General features: G+C 44.5%; 1 protein-coding gene across 1 annotated transcript; it reads right to left on the bottom strand.

Annotated features, from left to right (window-relative positions):
* Window positions 1–3,812: 3,812 nt before the first annotated feature.
* On the bottom strand, window positions 3,813–19,411 carry NLRP13 (NLR family pyrin domain containing 13). Its single transcript, XM_049702770.1, is given in 12 exon segments — window positions 3,813–3,987; window positions 4,653–4,823; window positions 5,277–5,444; window positions 7,735–7,902; window positions 10,218–10,645; window positions 10,867–11,864; window positions 11,867–11,945; window positions 11,948–12,041; window positions 13,716–13,952; window positions 15,199–15,265; window positions 19,113–19,276; window positions 19,278–19,411. Coding segments are annotated over 12 exon segments (2,883 nt in total).
* Window positions 19,412–26,303: the final 6,892 nt, after the last annotated feature.

The following is a 26,303-nucleotide window of genomic DNA, read 5'->3' as shown; positions in this document are numbered from 1 at the left end:
ATAGCTATACAAGTGTACCTCAAGAAACAAGAAACATCTCAAATAAACAACCTAACCTTGCACCTAAAGCAATTAGAGAAAGAAGAACAAAAAAACCCCAAAGTTAGCAGAAGGAAAGAAATCATAAAAATCAGATCAGAAATAAATGAAAAAGAAATGAAGGAAACGATAGCAAAGATCAATAAAACTAAAAGCTGGTTCTTTGAGAAGATAAACAAAATTGATAAACCATTAGCCAGACTCATCAAGAGAAAAGGGAGAAGACTCAAATCAATAGAATTAGAAATGAAAAAGGAGAAGTAACAACTGACACTGCAGAAATACAAAAGATCATGAGAGACTACTACAAGCAACTCTATGCCAATAAAATGGACAACCCGGAAGAAATGGACAAATTCTTAGAAATGCACAACCTGCCAAGACTGAATCAGGAAGAAATAGAAAACATGAACAGACCAATCACAAGCACTGAAACTGAAACTGTGATTAAAAATCTTCCAACAAACAAAAGCCAGAACCAGATGGCTTCACAGGCAAATTCTATCAAACATTTAGAGAAGAGCTAACACCTATCCTTCTCAAACTCTTCCAAAATATAGCAGAGGGAGGAACACTCCCAAACTCATTCTACAAGGCCACCATCACCTTGATACCAAAACCAGATAAGGAAGTCACAAAGAAAGAAAACTACAGGCCAATATCACTGATGAACATAGATGCAAAAATCCTCAACAAAATACTAGCAAACAGAATCCAACAGCACATTAAAAGGATCATACACCATGATCAAGGGGGGTTTATTCCAGGAATGCAAGGATTCTTCAATATACGCAAATCAATCAATGTGATAAACCATATTAACAAATTGAAGGAGAAAAACCACATGATCATCTCAATAGATGCAGAGAAAGCTTTCGACAAAATTCAACACCCATTTATGATAAAAACCCTGCAGAAAGTAGGCAGAGGGAACTTTCCTCAACATAATAAAGGCCATATATGACAAATCCACAGCCAACATTGTCCTCAATGGTGAAAAACTGAAAGCATTTCCACTAAGATCAGGAATAAGACAAGGTTGCCCACTCTCACCACTGTTATTCCACATAGTTTTGGAAGTTTTAGCCACAGCAATCAGAGAAGAAAAGAAAAGAAAAGGAATCCAAATCGGAAAAGAAGAAATAAAGCTGTCACTGTTTGCAGATGACATGATACTCTACATAGAGAATCCTAAAGATGCTACCAGAAAACTACTAGAGCTAATCAATGAATCTGGTAAAGTAGCAGGATACAAAATTAATGCACAGAAATCTCTGCCATTCCTATACACTAATGATGAAGAATCTGAAAGTGAAATTAAGAAAACACTCCCATTTACTACTGCAACAAAAAGAATAAAATATCTAGGATTAAACCTACCTAAGGAGACAAAAGACCTGTATGCAGAAAAGTATAAGACACTGATGAAAGAAATTAAAGATGATACAAATAGATGGAGAGATATATCATGTTCTTGGATTGGAAGAATCAACATTTTGAAAATGACTCTACTACCCAAAGCAATCTACAGATTCAATGCAATCCCTATCAAACTACCACTGGCATTTTTCACAGAACTAGGACAAAAAATTTCACAATTTGTATGGAAACACAAAAGACCCCGAATAGCCAAAGTAATCTTGAGAACGAAAAACGGAGCTGGAGGAATCAGGCTCCCTGGCTTCAGACTATACTACAAAGCTACAGTAATCAAGACAGTATGGTACTGGCACAAAAACAGAAAGATAGATCAATGGAACAGGATAGAAAGCCCAGAGATAAACCCACGCACATATGGTCACCCTAACTTTGATAAAGGAGGCAGGAATATACAGTGGAGAAAGGACAGCCTCTTCAGTAAGTGGTGCTAGGAAAACTGGACAGGTACATGTAAAAGTATGAGGTTAGATCACTCCCTAACACCATACACAAAAATAAGCTCAAAATGGATTAAAGACCTAAATGTAAGGCCAGAAACTATCAAACTCTTAGAGGAAAACATAGGCAGAACATTCTATGACATAAATCACAGCAAGATCCTTTTTGACCCACCTCCTAGAGACATGGAAATAAAAACAAAAATAAACAAATGGGACCTTATGAAACTTCAAAGCTTTTGCACAGCAAAGGAAACCATAAACAAGACCAAAAGACAACCCTCAGAATGGGAGAAAATATTTGCAAATGAAGCAACTGACAAAGGATTAATCTCCAAAATTTACAAGCAGCTCATGCAGCTCAATATCAAAAAAACAAACAACCCAATTCAAAAATGGGCAGAAGACCTAAACAGACATTTCTCCAAAGAAGATATACAGACTGCCAACAAACACATGAAAGAATGCTCAACATCATTAATCATTAGAGAAATGCAAATCAAAACTACAATGAGGGCTTCCCTGGTGGTGCGGTGTTTGAGAGTTTGCCTGCCGATGCAAGGCACACGGGTTCGTGCCCCGATCCGGGAAGATCCCACATGCCGCGGAGCGGCTAGGCTCGTGAGCCGTGGCCGCTGAGCCTGCGCGTCCGGAGCCTGTGCTCCGCAACGGGAGAGGCCACAACAGTGAGAGGCCCGCCAACCGCAAAAAAAGAAAAAAAAACAAAAAAACTACAATGAGATATCATCTCACACCAGTCAGAATGGCCATCATCAAAAAATCTACAAACAATAAATGCTGGAGAGGTTGCATAGAAAAGGGAACCCTATTGCACTGTTGGTACGAATGTAAATTGATACAGCCACTATGGAGAACAGTATGGAGGTTCCTTACAAATCTAAAAATAGAACTGCCATACAACCCAGCAATCCCACTGCTGGGCATATACCCTGAGAAACCATAATTCAAAAAGAGTCATGTACCAAAATGTTCATTGCAGCTCTATTTACAATAGCCTGGAGATGGAAACAACCTAAGTGTCCATCATCAGATGAATGGATAAAGAAGATGTGGCACATATATACAACGGAATATTACTCAGCCATTAAAAGAAACGAAGTTGAGTTATTTGTAGTGAGGTGGATGGACCTAGAGACTGTCATACAGAGTGAAGTAAGTCAGAAAGAGAAAAATATCGTATATTAACGCATATATGTAGAATCTAGAAAAATGGTATAGATGACCTTAATTGCCAAGCAGAAATACAGAGACAGATGTAAAAAACAAATGTATGGATATGAAGGGGGAAAGGGGTGGGGTGGGAGGAATTGGGAGATTGGGATTGACACTATACACTATTGGTACTATGTATAGAATAGACAACTGATGGGAACACACTGTATAGCACAGGGAACTCTACTTAATGCACTGTAGTGTCCGAAGTGGAGGGGATATATGTATATGTATGGCCGATTCATTTTGCTGTGCAGTAGAAGCTAACACAACGTTGTAAAGCAGCTATACCCCAATAAAAATTAATTAAAAGAAAAAAAAAGATCCCACATGCCACAACTAAAGATCCCGCATGCTGCAGTGAAGATCCCACATGCCGCAACTAAGACCTGGCACAGCCAAATAAATAAATAAGTATCTTTTAAAAATTTCCTGGAGTCCCTGTTAAAACTGAATTTCTTGTCACCATCTCCAGAGACTGATTCAACAGATTTGGGGGTGCTACTCAGAATCTGTGTTTAGAGCAATGACTAGCACATTGAGTAAGTGCTCCATGAACGTTAGTTTTCAACGACATAACTGGATCCCGAATGAAGGAGCCACTGTCTTCTTCAACGCCTAACCCCACGGAGGGTCATTTCCAGACACCGAATGAGGAGGAACTTACACCAGTCTCTCTCAGACACACTCGGGGTGAGGCAGGGAAGCACACAGCAGCCTCACATCATCATCCTGGAGCTGATTAATTCCCAGGCACAGTCGAGTCATTCCCTGGGTGCTGATGAGAAGCAAGGCCAGGTCCTGACGGTGGGCCGCCAACAGGCTGCATTTCTCCAGGCTGTGGGAGGGGAAGGTGCAAGGTGAGCCACAGCTATGCCCGGTTTCCTATCTCCTTCTCAAACTCTCAGTCCCTTGGGCCATACATCTGGGACCCAAAATCATGGAAAAGTTAAATTAGATAAGGAACATAATTTTCATGGAGGAGAATAATGTGGGTAAAGGTAAGATGTCTCATTCTCATTCCTACTGACCTTTAGGGCAGATCATTCTTGATTGTAGGGGGCCCTCCAGTACATCGTAGGATATTGATCACACCTGGTCAGTGCCAGGAGCACGAGATTACCCACTAGATGCCTGGAGCGTCCTCCCCTTCCCAAAGCTGAAAGACAAGCATGTGTCCAGACACTGCCTAATGTGCCCAGTGGGGACAAAACTGGCCCTCGCTGAAAACCACTGTGTTTGGAGGAGGCTGGCAGAAGCCTAAGGAGGTTGTACAAAAGAAGCTGATGGTCAAGGTGCCCAAGACCAAGGTGAAGGCAAAGCTGGCTGAGATGGAGCCCTAAGGAGAATGGTGAGAAGGATGAAGATGACAAGAACCGTGTCAGCGGGATGCGGGACCAACAGGGGGATCCCCAAGGCTCCCAAAACACAGTCGCACTGCCAACCCGACACTGCCACTCAAACTCGCAAAGAAAGTAGTTTTGAAAAAGCAGGAGGACTTACGACAGCTGCTTCAGGGAGCACTTGGACATCCCAATGGGCCCCTGCAGTCTTTTCAGCTCAACGTTAGAGAAATCACTGTCCCCCAGGCTGAGGCATTTCAGACTTGAGTTCTTGCTGAGTTCCACAAAGAGCTCAAGACAAACCCTAGGGGTGAGGCCACACGATCCCAACCTATCAGAGAGGCCCCAGGATAGGCAGTTACTCCTGGGAAGAGTGGTCTTTGTTTAGAGACCCCCTTGCTCCATGAACAAGAGCTGATTTCTCCCCGTTTCTCATCCCTTCAAAGACAAGACGGCTACGCCCTTTCAAGTCAGTGCTACTCAAAGTGTGGTCCACAGTCCGGCATCACCTCAGAGTCTATTAGAAATGCTAATTATCAGGCCCCTCAATAGACCTGCTGGATCCTGGGGGTGGATTCCAGGAATCTGTGTTTTAACATGCCCCCTTGAGTAATTCTGATATATGTTAAAATTTGAGAACAACTGCTCTACACCCATGCATTTTTTTCCCTTTTTGCTAGTCTTTCTCTGTATTCTTTTCCTGCAGTGTTGACTCCTGTCCTCCCAATGAATCATCAAACCTACGCGTGATCTTGGGGACAGATCTGGAAGAGCAAAGACTTACCACAGATACTTGAGGTTGCAGGCTGAGTGCCTCAAAGTTCTAAAAATCATCTTGGACACAGTAATTCCTAGGTTGTTAGAGCTCAGATCCAGGTGGGTCAGCTTGTGGTTACCATGAAGCACGATGACAAGCTCCTTCAGAATCTTCACAGGAGACACCGACTTGCACCTGAGGAAGAGAGGCAGTGAGAAAGTTTGGGGAGAGAAGCCTGCTTCCTCATCTTTCCTTTCTAACACACATGTACACAACCTCAAGGATGATGTACAAGACATAAGAGGAGGGACTTCCCTGGTGGCGCAGTGGTTAAGAATCCACCTGCCAATGCAGGGGACACGGGTTTGAGCTCTGGTCCAGGAAGATCCCACATGCTGCGGAGCAACTAAGCCTGTGCACCACAACTACTGAGCCTGCGCTCTAGAGCCCGTGCTCTGCAACAAGAGAAGTCACCGCAATGAGAAGCCCACACACCACAACAAAGAATAGCCCCTGCTCGCCACAACTAGAGAAAGCCCACATGCAGCAACGAAGACCCAAAGCGGCCAAAAATAAATTTAATTAATTTTTTAAAACAAAAAAACATAAGAGGAGTCCAAACATTGATTTGAGTCATGGTACTAAAATGTTGAAAAGGCAATGTCAAATATGATCACTAAGCTCAGTTGGATGTATGAAGTCAGGAATCCATCTTCTCCCCTCCTCCCCAGATCTAATGTAAGATGTCCTGGGGCTGCCGACACTCTTCTAGGGAGGTGACCACCCATCCCACACCAACCCAGAGAGGACTGGTGAGAACAACTCTCTCGTTTTTTTCTTGAACTTGTTTCTCCTTATCTTGAGAACTAAGTTATAGAATGAAAATAGAAGAAAGGAAAGAAGGAAGGAAGGAAGGAAGAAAGGGAGGGGGAGGGGAGGAGAGGGAGAGAGGGGGAGAGGGGGAGAGGGGGAGAGGGGGAGAGGGGGAGAGGGGGAGAGAGAAAGGAAAAGGACATCAAAGGCTGTTTAAGCCTGCCACCCGTGTATTTGATCTGGTTCACTCAACACACAGAAGTGTGAGGAAAAACATCGTCAACTCTTCTGCTCTTAAATCGTTGAATCAGTGCCTGCATCTGATTTTTAGACCTTGAGGCATGACCTTGAGAAAGGTGGAGGAAGAGTAGGATAGAGTTAGTTGTCCTAGACTCCAGAACATCTAACCAAATTCCATCTCAAATTCCACTCTAAGTACTACTTGCTGTGTCCTTATCAGTTAATTTCTTCCCTGGCTTCTCCCTCAAGGTCGAACTCCACCTGCTAATTCTTCCCTATCTTTGGGCCAGATTTGAGAATCTGTCGTTTCTACTTGCAGCATGCTACAGGACCACTAAGTTTCAATCCCAAATTATGCTTCATATCCAATGTACAGATCTTTACTCAAATATCTTTCAGGTAGATAGGGAAGGCAGAGGGGGCCTCCCCTATCTAAAAGTGCAAAGCTTCCCTCTTTCACACCCTTTCTGAGTTGCTGAACTGATTTCCTTCTGCTTTGGGAGATGTCACCATCTCATATACCATCCTGATTATTTAAGTTTGTTTCTCCAACCCAGTGTAGGCTCCACGAAGGCAAGAATGACCTGTTCTGTTCACTGCTATAACCTCAGAACAGATAGCAGATGCTCAATAAATATCTATTGAATGAATAAATGCTGTACCACAAATGACTCACCTTTCCTTAAGACACAGAGCACGTCTCATGGACTCCACATACCTTTAGCTCTTCTCAAACACTCTGCCCCTACCATGCCCTAGAGATTTTCTATTCCTTCGTATTTGGCTCAAAAAGCACTCCACCTCAAACGTCTTAAGGAAAAAGTACTTTGTCTACATGTATCTCTCGTGCAAGATAGATTGCCCTTTTTTAGTTAAAAATATGAGATGAATTATTTTTCTGAGTCATCATTTTTAGTTTCACGGTGGTACCCTAAATATTCCATCTTCTATGTTTTGTGGGTACTTCCTCTCAGAAAATCACACTGTACAACTTTCTGTAGAGGTGATGCCAGAACCCCCCATCTGAGTTGCCGCTGTGATAGCTAAACTATTAAAGGTTCAGCTTCAAATACACCAAGCAGAAATAAAGGATGCCCTTTACAAGGAAATGTCATATACTAACTGAATTCTAACGCCACATTCATGACAAGAAGTGAGTTGTGAATGGCTCTAAAACAACGTGCTCTAGAATGGTCAAATCCCTTCTGACCAACTTGCCACCTACAGCCGCCGCAGATGGCCCTTTTCTTAAATTTCAATCTACTTTGCCTAATTAGTGGCTTCATGAATGTAAGTCCCTTTATTTTATTCTCCCGCGTACCTAGCTTACTTTCTGGCCAATAGATAACTCACGGCTGTCATCAAAAAGGAAAAAAAAAAAGTGGGTTATTCTCCTATTGCATTCTTCAAACCACGAGAGTCTCACACTTACGTCAGTTTTTGGAGTTTGCACCTTGGACTTCTCAGCTTATAACAGAGTTCCTTCATAGATGAAGTATTACGCTTGCTGTTACTCAGGTCCAGCTCTCTCATGTTCCCATTGCACAACACAGAGCAAATGTCCTCCCACTGATGTTTCCTGAAATCGGCAACCCCTGTCCTCTGAGGGAGAGAGAGAAGGCTGATGAGAGTAAATAAAACTCAACCAACACCCAGAATATGATCTACAGGAGGCAAGAAAAGATCTTAACAAAAGAGACTCACTGGAGTTCTGAATATGAAAATGTGTAACCAAAAAAGCCTAGTTTGCACAACACCAGGTGTTTTATTCCCACAATCCTGAACAATTCTTTTTGGAGAAAAGCAAACACGTAAGTGAGGCGGACCACAGGTATAATCCCTAAGCGTTCAGACTTAAATAGACTTAAGACAGATTCAGAGCTCTGCCTCTTAGTATCTAATCTCTGTGCTCCACTTTTCTATCTCCAAAATGTGCCTAGTAAAATTAACTCTCGGGCTTCCCTGGTGGCGCAGTGGTTGAGAGTCTGCCTGCCGATGCAGGGGACGCGGGTTCGTGCCCCGGTCCGAGAAGATCCTGCATGCCGCGGAGCGGCTGGGCCCGTGAGCCGTGGCCGTTGAGCCTGCGCCTCCTGAGCCTGTGCTCCGCAACGGGAGAGGCCACAGCAGTGAGAGGCCCGCGTACCGCAAAAAAAAAAAAAAATTAACTCTCATAGGGTTTTGTGAGGATTAAAGAAGATTCATGCAAATATTTAGATCTTAGAATTATTAGAATTCTAATTATTTAGAATTTCGCTTATGCAGTAGGCTCTCAATGTTAACAATAAAAGAGCAATACAGGGCTTCCCTGGTGGCGCAGTGGTTGAGACTCCGCCTGCCGATGCAGGGGACACGGGTTCGTGCCCCGATCGGGGAAGATCCCACATGCCGTGGAGCGGCTGGGCCCGTGAGCCATGGCCGCTGAGCCTGCGCGTCCGGAGCCTGTGCTCCGCGACGGGAGAGGCCGCAGCGGTAAGAGGCCTGCGTACCGCAGAAAAAAAAAAAAAAAAAAAAGAGCAATACAGTCAGAAATTAAATTTTTTTATCTCAGATGAGATGAGGGAAGTAAAACGAAGAATATATTCTGAAAGCACCTGGAGGATATATAAAGTTCTACTCCATAGTCCAGAACTGTAACTGGTTAAAGTAGTTGTTTCCAACCTCAAGTGTACTTGTATGTGTGGGCGTGTGTGTTGTGTATACACGCCTGTACTTTCATGTGTTTAACACCCCAGTTAATACTGATATACAGAGTTTAAAACCGCTGAGGAGAAAAAGCAGTAAGAAGCTGTGCTGTAGAAAAGTAGGACATAACCCAACATCAGAAGATCTGTTAGGAACTTTAGGGAAGGTCTTAAACTTCCTTAAGTCTTAGGGTGGTCACGCATAAAGTGAGGACTGATGTCTGGGCATTAATTCTCATGATAAGTGGGATGATCCTTAGAAAATCACTTATAGTAAAGGGCACTCACATGACCCAACAGTGAATGCTACCTGAATCAAGTCCCCTACTTAACTTTTACGGATTCCAAATAGGACAAATGATAGTCTACATGTATTGGACATTAATTACCCCAGACCCCCAAACCAAGCATCTTACTAATACTCCAATGTGGGTGAACACAAAGAAATTCATCTATTCAAAATCTTAACTTGTTCAATCCAAATTGGACTGGGGCTTCTTATAGATTTGAGGGTTAAACAGGAAAGAATCTGAGACATGAACAGCAGCTCCTGTCTCAAGATAAGAATTTAGAAAACATTCCCGGGACCTGAAATAAGTAACAGAACAGTCAGGTTTCCTTACCTTCCAGCTCAGAAGCCAGAAGTGTCAGTGATGGGATAAGGTCGTAGGAGAAGAGCCAAAAGTGGCTCAAGTATTTTTAAGTTTCTTCTTCCAGGAGGACAAAGGGACAAACTCATCAGAACAAGCTTTAAGATTTTGTTGACACCACCGGTCCCACCCTGGCTCCAATGTATGCTCAAAGGAGAGGCATACAGCATTTTATTTAAGGTCTGGAGCTCTGAAAGGGAGCTGGGCTACTTAATAGTCACATTGACTAAGAAAATTGTGCTTTTATTCTGCCGTTTTCTCATCTCTGAATAAGAGATCCCCCTCCATTGAGTTATGGGCATCATTTTGACACAAGTAGGTGTTATAGTACAATGCCTGGCACACACACCTTCAACACGCAGTGCCTGAGATATAAAATCTACCTCTAAGTAGATGGGTTGAGTACCCAGGGAATCCTCCATGACACCTAAAGGAAAACGTTCTCACAGACTGGAGCTCATCTAGAATATCTGGTCAATCATAACCATTGATAACACAACCACAGACCCCCAGTTTTTCATGGAAGAACTTGGGCAGAGCCTGTGAAGATGAGAGAAACTTAGAGAAGGTTTTGCATTACTCACTCCAGAGTTTCCACGGCAGAAGTTAATTTCATCTCAAGGATGGGACCGCTGACAGAGAGCCTCAGCTTACGTAACTTTTGACCGTGCTTTAGGCAAAAGGAAGAAACCTGGAGGCGCTGATACCCATGAATGTCAGGATCAGCTTCAAGGAGGTGATTCAAAATCTGCCTTATAAAATTTTCGTCCTGAGTCTCACGTAAGCACTGGAAGAACTGTAGGAATCCGAAGTGGACTGAGACAGCATCATGGTTCTCCAACCCTTCTGCCCAGTCTAATAATTCGTCCATTACCCTGGGAGACATTTCACAGTGTAAAGTATCTTCTAGCTCTCTTGCTAGGTCTGTATTTAAAAGACCAAAGGATAAAAGAGCCATCTGATGCCAGCAGAAGTTTGTGTTAGCAAAGGCGTCATTCAGGAACACCCTCATCTCTTTTTTTTTTTTTTTTTTTTTTGCGTTACGCAGGCCTCCCACTGCTGCGGCCTCCCCCGTTGCGGAGCACAGGCTCCGGACGCGCAGGCCCAGCGGCCACGGCCCACGGGCCCAGCCGCTCCGCGGCACGCGGGATCCTCCCGGACCGGGGCACGAACCCGTGTCCCCCGCATCGGCAGGCGGACTCCCAACCACTGCGCCACCAGGGAAGCCCCAACCCTCATCTCTTGATGCTTTGAGGGACCACCAAGGGATCCTCTTGTTCCCCAGAGCACATGAAACATGGCCCCCCAAAATGCCTGGAAACCTCGGTGAGTGAAAGAAATGCACTCTTCCCAGTCACTGACCTTTCGAAGAATATTCAACCTCAAGAGAGAATCAATAAAAGAGGCTTCCAGATGCCCTTGTTCCATGACCTCTTTTGCAAATGTGAAGTTTGAGAACCACATCCCCTCTGCAGCCAGAGGGCACAAGGCTCTCCACTGTGCCGGCAAGCTCTGATCTGACAAGCTCACCTCCGCCGTGGCAAACAAGCTGCAGAAAAAATAGGCATAGATGCTGGTGGTGGTCTGTGTGGCCAGCCAGAAAGAAGGATTACTTGCCGTCTGCCACTTCAGGCTGGAACACACAGTCCAGCACACCAGGGGGGCAGAGCAGGAATCAAAAAGAGTTTCCATTTTTCTTAACCAATTCAAGATTTTATTAGCTTTGTCTAGGTCACCAAAGAACTTGATGAAATACTCCTCCCGGTCTCCCTCTGTGAACCCTGAGACGACAACCGATTCTCTCCCCAAGCTTCATGGATTCACTAACAAATTTTTAAGATCTTGATTACCACAGTCTCTGGTCGTTATCAGTAAGGTAGCTGTGGGAACCAACTCCTTCTTCAACAAGTGGAGTAGGATTCTGGCCACTGGGAGCTGCTGGTACCAGTCTGTACAGGGCGGGCTTTCGTACAAGTTGGAAGACACAGTCATTTCTTCAAAGCCATCAATGGCAAACAGGAGGCTCTCGGGATGACTCCTGAACTCTTCAATGGGGACCTGAGAGTCAGGCCAGTCCCAGGAGAGCAGGCCAGCAAAGGTGGTGTTCACAATCTCTCCCACCTTGTGGCAGCTGAGGTAGAAAACACAGGAGAACTGGTGCTGAAAGAGTATGCCCTCTGCCCAGTGTGGCATGACCTTCATGGCCAGGGTGGTCCTCCCAACACCGCCAGGCCCTCCAATGCTACTGTCGGTGGCTGGGCTCCAGGCCGGCTCGGATGCAGTAGTCTCCTCAGCTCTCTGCGTTCCTGTGCTCCACCGTGTTGTGGAGATATATATGGTCATCAGGCCAAGGGGTGCTGTCCCACAGAACCAATATTTTCATCCTCATCTTCTCTCTGTACCTTCTTCTGTGAGCTAAAACAGAAGGGAGGCAAAAGAGATGGCCAAAAGGCACATGAAAGGATACTCAACACTGTTAATTATCAGAGCAATGCAAATCAAAACTATAACGAGTTGTCACCTCACACCAGCCAGAACGGCCATCATCAAAAAATCTATAAATCTATAAAATGTATAAATAATAAATGCTGGAGAGGGTGTGGAGAAAAGGGAACCCTCCTACACTGTTGGTGGGAACGTAAATTTGTGCAGCCACTATGGAGAACAGTATGGAGGTTCCTTAGAAAACTCAAAATAGGGCTTCCCTGGTGGCGCAGTGGTTGAGAGCCCGCCTGCCGATGCAGGGGACACGGGTTCGTGCCCCAGTCCAGGAAGATCCCACATGCCGCGGGGTGGCTGGGCCCGTGAGCCATGGCCGCTGAGCCTGCGCATCTGGAGCCTGTGCTCCGCAGCGGGAGAGGCCACAGCAGTGAGAGGCCCGCATACCGCCAAAAAAAAAAAAAAAAAAAAACAACTCAAAATACAGCTACCATATGCCCATTCCTGGGCATGTATCTGAAGAAAACCATAATCTGAAGAGATACATGCACCCCAATGTTCACTGCAGCATTACTTACGATAGTCAAGACATGGAAGCAACCTAAATGTCCATCAACAGAGGAGTGGATATATATATGTGTGAATCACTGTGCTGGATAACTGAAACTAACACAACATTGTACATCAGCTATACTTCAATTTAAAAAGAAAGTGGAATTTAAGATTAAATGGAGTCCCAGGATGGCAGCTACGTGACAACCGATATGGAATGGAGAAGGATATGCGGCTTCTGGAAACTGTCTAGAAATTATGACAAGGGAGCCGACTGATTCCTTGATATGTTTGATGGTGTTATGCTTCCCAAAGAACTGTGGGATGATGTAATGGTAGTTGCATAGAAAGTTAAAACAAAACAAAGCAATGATTACCTCAAACAAAAATAGAAAATGGAGGCTTCTCTGGTGGTGCAGTGGTTAAGAATATGCCTGCCAATGCAGGGGACACGGGTTCAAGCCCTGGTCCAGGAAGATTCCACATGCCACAGAGCAACTAAGCCCGTGCACCACAACTATTGAGCTTGCAATCTAGTGCCCGAGTGCCACAAGTACTGAGTCCATGCACCACATCTACAGAAGCCTGTGTGCCTAGAGCCTGTGCTCTGTGACAAGAGAAGCCACTGCAATGAGAAGCCCATGTGCCGCAATAAAGAGTAGCCCCCGCTCACCGCAACTAGATAGAGCCCACAAACAGCAACAAAGACCCAACGCAGCCAAAAATAAATAATTTTTTTTTTTTTGCAGTATGCGGGCCTCTCACTGTTGTGGCCTCTCCCGTTGCGGAGCACAGGCTCCAGACGTGCAGGCTCAGCGGCCATGGCTCATGGGCCCAGCCGCTCTGCGGCATGTGGGATCTTCCCTGACCGGGGCTCGAACCCGTGTCCCCTGCATTGGCAGGCGGACTCTCAACCACTGCACCAGCAGGGAAGCCCAATAAACTTTTTTTTAAAAAATAGAAAATGGTTCCCCCAAAAGTCATGTGTAGTGGGCTCAATAGTGACCCCCCAAAAGATATATCCACATCTGAATCCCCAGAACCTTATGTGACAAAAGATGTGATTAAGGACCATGAGAGGAGAAGCTTACCCTGGATTGCGCCCAATGCAATCAGATATATTTCCATAAAAGAGAGGCAGAGAGAATTCCGAGACAAAAGAGGAGGCCATGTGACCACAGAGTGGGAATTGAAGTGATGCTCCCACAACCCCAGGAATGCCAACAGCCACAGGAAGCTGGAAAGACGAAGGACTGATTCTCTCCCCAGGCTTCTGGAGGAAGCACAGCCCTGCTGACCCCCTGGTTTTGGGCATTTTCTCTCCAGCACTTAGAAAATAAAAATAAACTTCTATTGTTTAAGCAGCCAGTCTGTGTTAGTTTATTACAGCAGCCCTAGAAAATGAACATAGCATGTAATCCTGATTAATTACATGGCTCAGCACTGACTTATACCCACATGACACTCAATCCCTGTTCCTCCAACTTTTATTGGAGAATAAATGAGAAGAGATACTTACCTGCCATGATGAGTCAGCAGATAATTGACTGAAAACCTAAGAAATGGCAGTATATGTTCATCACTTATGAACATAGAAATAAACAGCTGAAGTGGTAGCCAAGAGAGGCTGTGGTGGATTCCACAGAAGTCCAGGGCTGGGCAAAGCATCGATGCTTTTCATTGCACGTTTTGCATTTTCTGTGATTCTTTTTGGATTATCCACAAGTACAGCATGTATTTCTTTGACGCACCTTAACTTGTTCCATCACAGTAGGTATTAGTTTGTCCGTGTGAAAAATCTCCACGGGGCCACCCATACAAAAAAAATACAGCTACAGTACTCACAACAGCCAAACTATGGAAGCAACGTCAGTGTCCATCAGCAGGTGAATGGATAAGGAAGATGTGGAACACATACACAATGGACTATTACTCAGACATAAAAAGGAAGAAATTTTGCCACTGTAGCAACTTCGATGGACTTGGAGGGTATCATGCTCAGTGAAGTAAGTCAGACAGAGAAAGACAAATACTATACAATATCGCTTATATGTGGCATCTAAAAAATGCAGAAAAACTAGAGATAGTAACGAAAAAGCAGCAGACTCACAGATACAGAGAACAAACCAGTGGTTGCCAGTGGCGAAAGGGAAGCAGGGAGGGCTCGGAGAGAGGGTGGGGGACTGGGGTGTACAAACTATTGTGTGTGAGATAGGCTACAAGGATGTAGTGTACAACACGGGAAATATAGCCAATAGTTTGTAATAACTGTAAATAGGGTGCAGCCTTTAAAAATTGTGGGAAAAATAAAAATTAAAAAAAATACATATACCTATTAATGCAACACAGAGCAGAAACAGACACTGGTATCTCAGACCTTGGAGCGGACCCAGAGGAAATGTCCAGTTTATGGTAACCTATTCCTCAGTAGGCAGCACAGGAAGAACAGATTGGCAAGTTTCTGGCAGACTATAAACTGAAGACAGTTTCAAAGGAGGTGGCCAATGTGGGACCCATAAAATGAAGGTTCCGTCCAGCAATTTGTCTGTAATCATCACAAAGTAGGAGCCAAACCTGTTTCTTCTTCCAGCATCTCTGGTTCTTCTTGGTCTGGATCTTGGGGTCCCCATACCTGTGCCATCTCTGAAATAAAACAGTGATGATGGGGTAGTGAGATTTCCCCTGGCTGAAAAAAGAGTTAATAATGGGGCTTCCCTGGTGGCGCAGTGGTTGAGAGTCCGCCTGCCGATGCAGGGGACATGGGTTCGTGCCCCGGTCCGGGAAGATCCCACATGCCGCGGAGCGGCTGGGCCCGTGAGCCATGGCCGCTGAGCCTGCGCGTCCGGAGCCTGTGCTCTGCAACGGGAGAAGCCATAACAGTGAGAGGCCCGCGTACCGCCAAAAAAAAAAAAAAAAAATTAATAATGATGGATGGTCTTAGTAGAACCAACCATTTCTCTGACAGACTTGGAATTGAAGAGACTGAAAATCGTTATCTTCAAGCCTCATCAACCCAACTACTTTGGAAACATGCTACTTTGCAAAGACCACAGCACACATTAAAAGCTCATCCCTGCCTGGGGGCCTTGGATGCAGCCAGCCTCCTGTCTGGAATGCTCTCCCCCCAACCCCAATATCCACTTGACTCATTCCCTCCCTTCCGAGTCTCTGCTCAAATCTTAGCGCCTCAGTAGTGCCTGATGGTCCCGATCAACACCGCACCTGATTCCTGGAGCACACACCTTAGGCAGACCCCACCCGCCCTCCCCTCCACTCTCCACTGCATTTGTCGCCTCCTAGCACACCCTATAATGTACTTATTCATCACGTCCATTACCCGTCTCCCCACCCCGGAGGAGGAGACGGGTAGCCAACCTGTGTTTGTTCACTGATGTACCCCAAGTGTGCACAGCAATGCCAGCACACAGAAGCCACTCTAATATTTTGGAAATAAAATGCCACGGAAGAAAAGCACTGAGAAATGGTCTAACCCCAGCCCCCTGATGTGTTTCACATAGCCACTCACAAAGTCCTATTCTCAAAAACTAAAAGGACCCCTTCCATGTCTCCCCATGCACCATATGACCCAGCAATCCCACTCCTGGGCATATTATCTGCAGAAAACCATAATCCAAAAAGACACATGCACCCCAATGTTCATTGCAGCACTATTTACAATAGCCAGGTCGTGGAAGCAACCTAAGTGCCCATCAACAGAGGAATAAAGAAGATGTGGTACATATGAACAATGGAGTATCACTCAGCCATAGAAAAGAATGAAATAATACCATCTGCAGCAACATGGATGCAACTAGAGATGACCATACTAAGTAAAGCAAGTCAGATGGACAAAGACAAGTATCATGTATCACTCGTATGTGGAATCTAATGTTTTTAAAAATGGTACAAATGAACTTATCCACACAACAGAAACAGACTTACAGTTTTCAAAAACAAACTTACGGTTACCAAGAGAGGGAACACTGGGGAGGAGGGATAAATTGAGGAGTTTTGGATTGACATACACACAAGATAGATAACCAACAAGGACCTACTGTATAGCACAGGAAAATCTACTCAGTATTCTATGATAACCTATGTGGGAAAAGTATCTAAAAAAAGAATGAATATATGTATATGTATAACTGAATCGCTTTGCTGTACACCTGAAACATTGTAAATCAACTATACTCCAATAAAATTAAAATTTAAAAAAAATCAGAAAGTACAAAAAAAAAGAGCTGGGCTGTTCCAAATGAACAGCCTGGAATTTAAATCTAATTTCTTAATAAAAAAAAAAACCCAGCTCTCACTTCCCTTTGGCCATCTATGGAAGCCTGTTGAACTACAGATTCACCCCTTCTCCCAGATCTGATGAACTAGTCCTGGTGGGGTGGAGGGTGTGCACAGTGAGATGCTAAACACCCTCCCACTTCTGGTACTGCCTGTCTGGCGTCATCCTCAGTGATGATGCAGGATCTGGAAACCACCAGGGAAGGTGATACTGTTAAGAGAAAAACTGTCCCAAAGATGAACAAATGACTGAGAATCTACACTGCACCCAATGCCTTGTAAGTTTTCACCCTAGAAACTCAGTTAGGTGCAGCTGTTTTCAATAAGAGAGAACGGGGCCCCGTGGTACATAATTTGTCCTGGGTTACAGTTGGTGACGTGGAACCAGCCTTTGAATCCAGCTCCGTTGTTAAAACCTGAACTCTTAAACCCATAGTCCCTAAAAGACGGCACACGTGTGCCTATAAACATGTGCATTCACAGACTCAGTCACAAATCCCTCTGCCACAGCTCCATTCAAGCACAGAAACTCTCACTGTGCCATGTTTCCTAGAAGACGGAGCTGACGGGGGCATCAGTGATCCTGACCTGTCCACCGTCCCTTTACGTCATCTCCCACATTGCTGTGGGATGGGTGTGGTCTAGGGCTTCCTCCTGCTTAGGAGGTATCTTCTGCAAGCCCCACCCTTTTAGAAGGCCAGGTGGGAACCAGGTAAGGACTGGGGAAAAGGGGCTCCTGTGATGCAGCTTCAAGCAGGACATGACATTGCCAATTAGGACCAGTGGCCAGGAGGGAAGTTCTTCCTTTAATGTCATTCTCCTCTGTGCCAATGTCTCTCTCCGGGATTGCCAAATGGGATTTAAGGATTCTAGATCCCATTCCCAGGCTCTCTGCTCAACACCTGCCTATTCCAGACAACCATATGTAAGGGATTTATGATGGGGAGAGGGGAGGAGAGGAAGACGGAACTGAAGATACAGGGAAATTGAGTCCCCATCCCCTCGTCCTGCCCAGAAGATGCTCGAAGCCTGAATTTCTGTGACTCAGAACCTCCAATGCCCAAAGCTCTGATGGGGAAGACTTCATGTTGCCAACTCCCATCCCACTCCTTGAACTCATGCTCTCATTCTACGGCAAGAGAAGCAGTACATGGTTAAGCACAGAGGACGTGGAGACCCACTGCCTGGGTTCACATCCCACCTCTGTGACCTTGTTTGTGCCTCAGTTTCCTTGTCTGTAAAACAGGAATAACAGAATCCCCTTCTTATGAGAGTGTGAAAAGTCAGTACCAATGCATAGAAAGCATTAAGATTAGTGCCTGCCTTGTAACAGGCACCAGCAAAAGTTATTAATTTCTACAGGTCTCAGAGGCAGCCAGGTCTGCCAGAAAGTGACATACGCATTCCTCAAACTCTCTGCAGTAAGTAAAGTCGCAAGCAAAATCCAGATGGAAAATGGGATCCGTGATACATTTTAAAAAGACAAACAATTAAGATGGTAGTGCAGTTTTATACTTGCTAACTATGAAACACATGACTGGTACAATAAATACTGCAATGCTACACTATTACAATAGATAAATGAATACTACAGCCGGGTACAGTTTCGTGGGTTTTTTGTTTGTTTTTGCGGTACGCGGGCCTGTCACTGCTGTGGCCTCTCCCGTTGCGGAGCACAGGCTCTGGACGCGCAGGCTTAGCAGCCATGGCTCACGGGCCCAGCTGCTCCACGGCATGTGGGATCTTCGTGGACCGGGGCACGAACCCGTGTCCCCTGCATCGGCAGGCAGACCCTCAACCACTGCGCCACCAGGGAAGCCCTCGTTGTAGGTTTTTTCTTTTGCATTTACCTCTTTGGAAAAAATCATGCATAAGCAAACATGAAATTCCTGTGGTGAGCAAATCATCCCCTAGTGCAACCATTGCATTGGCACAAATCTGCATTTTTGAAAGCAGCCTTGGAACAAAACTAGGTATGCATGTTTCAATTCCCTCTTCTTGCTTTTGATCACCATCCCCTCCGAGGCTAGAGCTCCAAGCTCTCACAGCCTTCGTACTTTTAAACTTTCATTCCTGGCAGGGAGAGTCTTTCTTAGGGGGAGACCAGCAACTTGGAAGGACCCCGTAGAAATCCAGCAGCAACCTTCCTGCTCCCACGAGCACCAGGAAGCTATCCCCCGCACAGACCCACTCACCATTCATCTCTGCTCTCATTTGCTCGTATAGCGAAGTCAGCTTCATGTGCTGAAAGATGTGGAGGGTCCCGTCCCATATCTGCCTTACGGATAAGTGTTCCTTCAACAGACCGAGCAGGTGAGTGGGCCTGATGGCTTTCAAGTTTGCCCAGGAGATCTACTGGATGTTCAGGCAGCAGCTGTGGGGACCAGAAGCAAAGTTTGAAATCCTCCAGCTGACACCAACCCCAGCCTATCAGGTGAGACAGTAGCTTATCGCTGGAGTCATCATCTACAAAGACGCTAGGAGAAGAAGTCATCTGGCCCAACATGCAAGGTTTCCAGCTTCACTCAAGAACGCTGGCAGCCACAAAATGAATAGCACGTAGAAGACAGACAGCCAAGACCATGAACCATGACTTCCACCTCCTTCAAGACTGTCTCATCTAGCCACGTGTCCTGTTTTCTCCTCACAGCACCTCTCCTGTGTTTGTGTGGCTTATTTCTCTCTCTCTCTTCCACGTGAATGTCAAGTCGCTCTGAACACAGACCTTGCCTGTCCTAGGCTGTACCACCAGTGCCTAGAAAAGCACTGGACAGACGTGAGGACCTCAGCTCTAAGGAGAAGGAAAAACGATACTGCTGGAAGAAATGTTCACGTCGTGAGGTGTGGGGAGGTCCTCCTGGATGAAACATGATTTGGCCTGAACTTGATGCTAGAACAGCCTGTCTTCGGGCCTGTCACACATACATCGTCCATCTGCTTTAACCATGAAGTGCGGCTCATCATCCAGTTACAGGAAGGGTTAAGTCTCACCCCCCTCCCCCCGCAGTCTCCCACCATCAGTGCCCCGAAGGGAATTCAGGGTGGGAAACACAGGATGAAGCTTCCTGTGCTCTCATCTTCAGGCTCCTACATAGTGAAATGCACATCTAAGGAAGAATTTCAGTGACCCCAGACTCTTGCATCTTTCCATAGATAAACACTAAAATCAACTTGAGACACCTGTTCTTTGTGATTGACAGTCATCTTTTACAAAGATGTATGACTGACTGCATGCATTTCCCAACCAAAAAAAAAAAAAATCATATATCCTGGCCCCTCCTTTACCTCTTTGGAGAGTCCCCTCACAGCTACTGAGAGGCTGTTTCCCAGGCTATAATCCTCAGTTTGGCTCCAAAAAAAGTCTTCTAATCTTATTACAGATTGTTTATTATTTACATCAACAATACTAAGCACTTCCTATATACCATGAACTGTTACCCTCATTTCATTATCTAAACAACCAGTCACACACAGTTTTGTTTACTAATTCTATTTTTTAAAATCTAAGAAAAAAAGAAATGGTCATGAAGAACCTAGGGGCAAATACAGGAATAAAGACGCAGACCTACTAGAGAATGGACTTGAGGATATGGGGAGGGGGAAGGGTAAGCTGGGACAAAGTGAGAGAGTGGCATGGACATATATACACTACCAAACGTAAGACCAATAGCCAGTGGGAAGCAGCCGCATAGCACAGGGAGATCAGCTCGGTGCTTTGTGACCACCTGGAGGGGTGGGATAGGGAGGGTGGGAGATGCAAGAGGGATGAGATATGGGGATATATGTATACGTATAGCTGATTCACCTTGTTATAAAGCAGAAACTAACACACCATTGTATAGCAATTATACTCCAATAAAGATGTTAAAAAAAGTGAAAATGAAATGACATCTTCACAGTGATGTAAAAAATAAAATACCCTGCCACTTAGATTCTATGTCCAGTGAAAATATCCTTTAAAAATGAGGGGAAAATAAAGAGATTTCCAATCAAATGCTGAGTAGCCAGGGGCCGCCGGGAGGTGGGAGAAATGGGAGATGTTAGTCAAACGGTACACATTTCCATTACACAATGAGTAATATCTAGGGATGTAATGCACACCTTCGTGGCTATGGTTAATACCTTACTGTATTCTTGGAATTTGCAGAGAGTAAGTCTTAAGTGTTCTCATCACACACAAAGTCAACTATGTGAGGTGATGGATGTGTTCATTAACTTGATTGTAGTGATTATTTCACGATGCGTATGTGTGTTAAATAATGTTGAATAGCTTTAAAAATCATTTTGTACCAACAAAAAAAAAACAAAAAAAAACAAAAAAAATCATTTTGTACAACTTAGACATGAACAATTTTTATTTGTCCATCTTAGCTCGATAAAGCCGTAAATTTTTAAACTTTTAAAAACAGAATTTATTGCCAGCAGACATACATACCACTAAAAACCGTCTAAAAACTTTTTCAGATGAAAGTATAGCAGCACAGAAGGAAAGAAAAAGCACAGAAGTAGCTGGTGTGTGAATCAATGTGAATGAATATTACCCCTGGACAACAACAACATCTTCTGGACTTTATAACATACGTAGTAAAATATGAAAACAATAACACAAAGGATGAAAGAAAGTAAATGAAACAACTGTTTCAAGGTTCTTGCATTGACTGTAAAGTCCGGATGTAATCTCAGGTCAACTACTGGTGAAAGATGAATATTGAACTCTCTGGGGCAACCACTCTATAAGAATAAAAGAGTGTAACTAAGTTAAAGAAAAATGATATTACAAAGTATTTCGTTTATTCAAAAAATGGTAGAGGGCTTTCCTGGTGGCGCAGTGGTTGAGAGTCCGCCTGCCGCTGCAGGGGACACAGGTTTGTGCCCCGGTCTGGGAAGATCCCACATGCTGCGGAGTGGCTGGGCCCGTGAGCCATGGCCGCTGAGCCTGCGCGTCCGGAGCCTGTGCTCCGCAACAGGGGAGGCCACAACAGTGAGAGGTCCGCGTACCGCAAAAAAAAAAAAAAAAAAAAAATGGTAGAAAAGGAACAACAGAAAACAAGAAAATATACTAAATTCCAAATGTGTCAGCAATTATATAAGCATAAGGGGGCTAAACACTAAAGAAGACTTTGTCAAATTAGATAAAAAATAAAAGGTACACTTCAAGTACAAGAGCATAAAACGTTTAACATAAATTAATGGGGAAAATGCAGTGTGCACACCCCAACACGAAAAACATGGGTACAGCTGTATCATTACCAAAATAGATTTTAAGGCAAAATTGTTACTGAATACAGCACACTTCATAACAGAATCAGTCCAGCAGGAAGATACAGCAAGTCTAAAATTTTATGTACCAAATAGTATAGCTTCAAAATATATAAAGCGAAAAACAGAACTAAAAGAATAATTGGAGATTTAAACCCACATCTCAATAACGAAGTGAACAAGTAGGGGGAGGGTTGGATTGGGAGTTCAAGATTACCTGATGGAAATTATTATTCTATATAGAATGAATAAACGACAAGGTCCTACTGTGTAGCACAAGGAACTGTATTCAATATCCTGTGATAAACCATAATGGAAAAGAATATGAAAAAGAAAGCATATATAGGTGTAACTGAATCACTTTGCTGTGCAGCAGAAATTAACACAACGCTGTAAATCAACAGTACTTCAATTTTTAAAAAATATTTCTTCAACCTTTCTGTGCGTGCCTAAGAATGACTTTGGAAAGCACCACAAGCACTGATTTGGGGAGTTACAAATAAACTTTAGTGATTGGGTGAATTCAAAAGCATGGAATCCATGAATAGGGAAGATCAGCTGTAATGAGTATCATGTGTGTTGAGTGTAAGACGGGATCCCACAGGGTCCATGAGATTATGTCGTGTAGAACAAGCAAGCCTAGGAAAGGGAATTACAAGAGACTTGAAGGATGCATCAGATTGAGGCAAGGAGGGTGGAAATAGGGTTACAGGGCAGTGGTCAATGAAAACAGGTGCAGAAACGCTGCAGGGAGAAAATACAGGAAGGGAGAGATTCAGCTGAAGTTTCTCAAAGACCTATCAAATCTCCTGGGTCTAGAAAGTGGGAACCTTCAAAGGAGAGTGAAACAGAGCAGAACCCTATGGTCCTTGCCCCCCACGTCCTCAGCCTGCCTTTTGTCTGTGGGAAAACTTTAGTCAAAGAATAAGTCTAATCAGAGAAGTAAAAAAGTGCAGAAACAAAGGAAAACACTCCAACAAAACTGCGTAATAATCATTTAGTCTTTAAGCATAGTCAAGGACTTTAGTTCCTCCTTAAGAGCTATAAAGTAATATTCTGAGCCATATCCTGTGAGCTGTCTTGTAGATACTGAAACGCCCACCAGGAGGAAGAAGTTAACTAGATGATGACCAGACTGTAGCCATGACATAAGCTGCCACAATTCTGAGAACTGGCCTCAAAGAAATGGAAACAAAATGACCCTGGACCTGAAGACTAATTGTACTTAAAACAATCAGTGAAGCTGATCAGACCACGGATGACCAATTTCAAGATGAATGTCAGAGGTGACTGCTGTTTCTGCATGTAGCCCCCTCCCTCCATCTCTAAAAGCTCTTGCCCCTTGATTGTCAGGGAGGGGGGAGTCGGCCTTCGGACAGGAGTCCTCATTCCCGCCCCGCAGTTGCTGGCATCCAAGATAAAGCAGACTTTCCTTTCCACCAACCTTGCCTCTTTATTGGCTTTTGCGCGGCGAGCAGCCTGATCCCACTTTCACTTACGAGAGGACAGAGGTGCAACAGATTCCTGCTGATTAAGAAAACGCCAGCAACAACTAACTCCCCACCTTCCGCTCCCCGGCCCCAAGCTCCCGGTAACCACCTTGCTAGTCTCTGCTTCTAAAACTCGGAGTGTTTTCTGTACCTCACAGACTGGAATCCTGCAGTATTTTCCTACTGGAACTGGCTTACTTCACCTAGGAAAATGTTCTCCAGCGTCATCCATGCTGTCACAAATGGCGGGGATTTCCTTCTATTTTAAGGCTGAATAAGACTCTCTACGGACTTCCCTGGTGATCCAGTGGGTAAGACTGCGCTCCCAATGCAGGGGGCCCAGGTTCCATCCCTGGTCAGGGAACTAGACCCTACATGCCGCAACTAAACAAAAAAAAGATCCCACATGCTGCAACGAAGACCAGCGCAGCCTAAATAAATAAATAAATAAATGTGCTTAACCCTGTTCTCATTAAAGTTAAAAAAAAACGAAAAAGATTCTATTGTATGTTTCACCCATGGTTTAAGTTTCAGTTATGCAAGATGAATTAGTCCTGGGGACCTGCCCTACCTCAAAGTACCCACAGTCATCAATACTGAACTGTACCCTGAAAATTTTCAGAGAATAGGTGTCATGTTAAATGTTCCTACTACACACACACATACACACACAGGACACAAAGAAACTTTTGTTTTTTGTTTTTGCGGTACGCGGGCCTCTCACCACTGCGGCCTCTCCCGTTGCGGAGCACAGGCTCCGGACGCGCAGGCTCAGCGGCCATGGCTCACGGACCGAGTCGCTCCGCGGCGTGTGGGATCTTCCCGGACCGGGGCACGAACCCGCGTCCCCTGCATCGGCAGGCGGACCCTCAACCACTGCGCCTCCAGGGAAACCCACAAGAAACTTTTGGAGGTGCTGGCTATGTCTATTCCCTGATTGTGGTGTATGCCTGTGTCCAAACTCATCAAGTTACGTGTGTTAAATACGTGCAGTGTTTTTTTCGTATATTAATTATACCTCAAAAAAGCTGGTTGTTTCTACCCACCCCACTACTTTAAATCAATCACAATAAAGCTGTTCTTTTAAAAAAGAAAATAAAAATCAAAGGACAGGAAAGTTTGAAGCCCCAGAGAAAGGAGACAGCACTTACCCATCAGACCTCTAATCTCATACACGTTTCCAGACGCCCTTTGCAGGGAACCTCAAAGATGAAGGCAACTCCACGCCCTCCCCAGCCTGTGATTGGCCCTCGGGTCCCTTCAGCTCCTATCAGATCTGTCTCTGGGCGTCCCGCCCCCTCCATTGCAGCCTATCCCCGCATAGGTCAAAACTCAGCTGCTACAGGTAATTGCTGAGTCCTTCTCTTTTAGGTGTCAATCATCTCCACCTGGGAGAGGAGAGGCAGAGATGGGTTTCTAATTAAAAACCCATCTGTTGTAAATGGAATCTTCCACTTCAGCCAAAGGTCACGGATGTGAATACCTCTCCTACCATCTGAGGGATCTCGTAGAACAATGAAAGAAGAAAGGAATCAAGAGTGCCTGAGGCCTCAGATACAGAGAACAGACCAGCGGTTGCCAAGGGGGAGGTGAGGTGGGGGAGGGAAGGATTGGGCGTTTGGGGTTAGCAGATGCAGACTATTATATATTGAATGGATAAACAACAAGGTCCTACTGTATAGCACAGGGAACTATATTCAATTTCCTGGGATAAACCATCATGGACAAGAATATGAAAAAGAATGTATATATATGTATAACTGAATCACTTTGCTGTGCAGCAGAAACTAACATAACATTGTAAATCAACTCTACTTCAATACAATTTTAAAAGAGAGTCTATGAGCCCTGAAAATCACGGAGGCAACCACATCCAGGGACCACTTCTTCTCCCAATGCCAGGAAAACCACCTATGAAGCCATTCCATCACAAACACGGAGGCTTTTCCACTGAAGTCAGGAACAAGACAGATGATCTCATGGCCACTAGTAATTAACATCATGTTGGAGGTATTAGCCAATTAAATTAGCAATTTTAACTAATTTAACTCACCCCTGTCACAAACATCATCCCAAAGCAGAAGGAAAATGCACTTGGTCTGCCCCACCTTCCACCTTAATAGGCTCTGGGGATACAGACAGTTGACAATTGTAACTAATTTTAAATTTAAATCAGCAATTAGAGAAAGGCATAAGAATTGGAAAGGAACCGGTAAAACTGTATGTGCAGATAACTTGATTACATTTCAGAAGACCCAAAAGACCCCATGGAAACCTACTACCAATATATGTTTATATATATGTCTGGTGTGTGTGTGTCATTTTCCTACCTGCTCTGTCTCTGAGTCTCCTTCGATAGGGTCTATTGCTTTGGGACCCACATTGGGTCCTGGTGATACTGAAACCCTCCTTTTGCTTAGTAGGATTACATTCCAAATAGGAGATGCTCATGTAAACAAGATCATCCAACTAATTCCTCTAGATGTTTTCCGTTGGACGCAGCACCTTTGGGCTGACAGCAGTGTTAGCCCTCTGTGAGTTTGGGGAACACTCCAATCCCGTAATTTTCTAAAGTTGCTTGTTCTTCTGAATCTAAGAGGTAGGGGAGCAGATCCTTCACAAACTGGAAGCACCTGT

Source organism: Orcinus orca, chromosome 20 (assembly GCF_937001465.1).
Source record: "Orcinus orca chromosome 20, mOrcOrc1.1, whole genome shotgun sequence".
Classification (NCBI taxonomy): Eukaryota; Metazoa; Chordata; class Mammalia; order Artiodactyla; family Delphinidae; genus Orcinus; species Orcinus orca.
The sequence above is the reverse complement of the archived record's forward strand: the minus strand, read 5'-3'. Positions and strand labels throughout refer to the sequence as shown.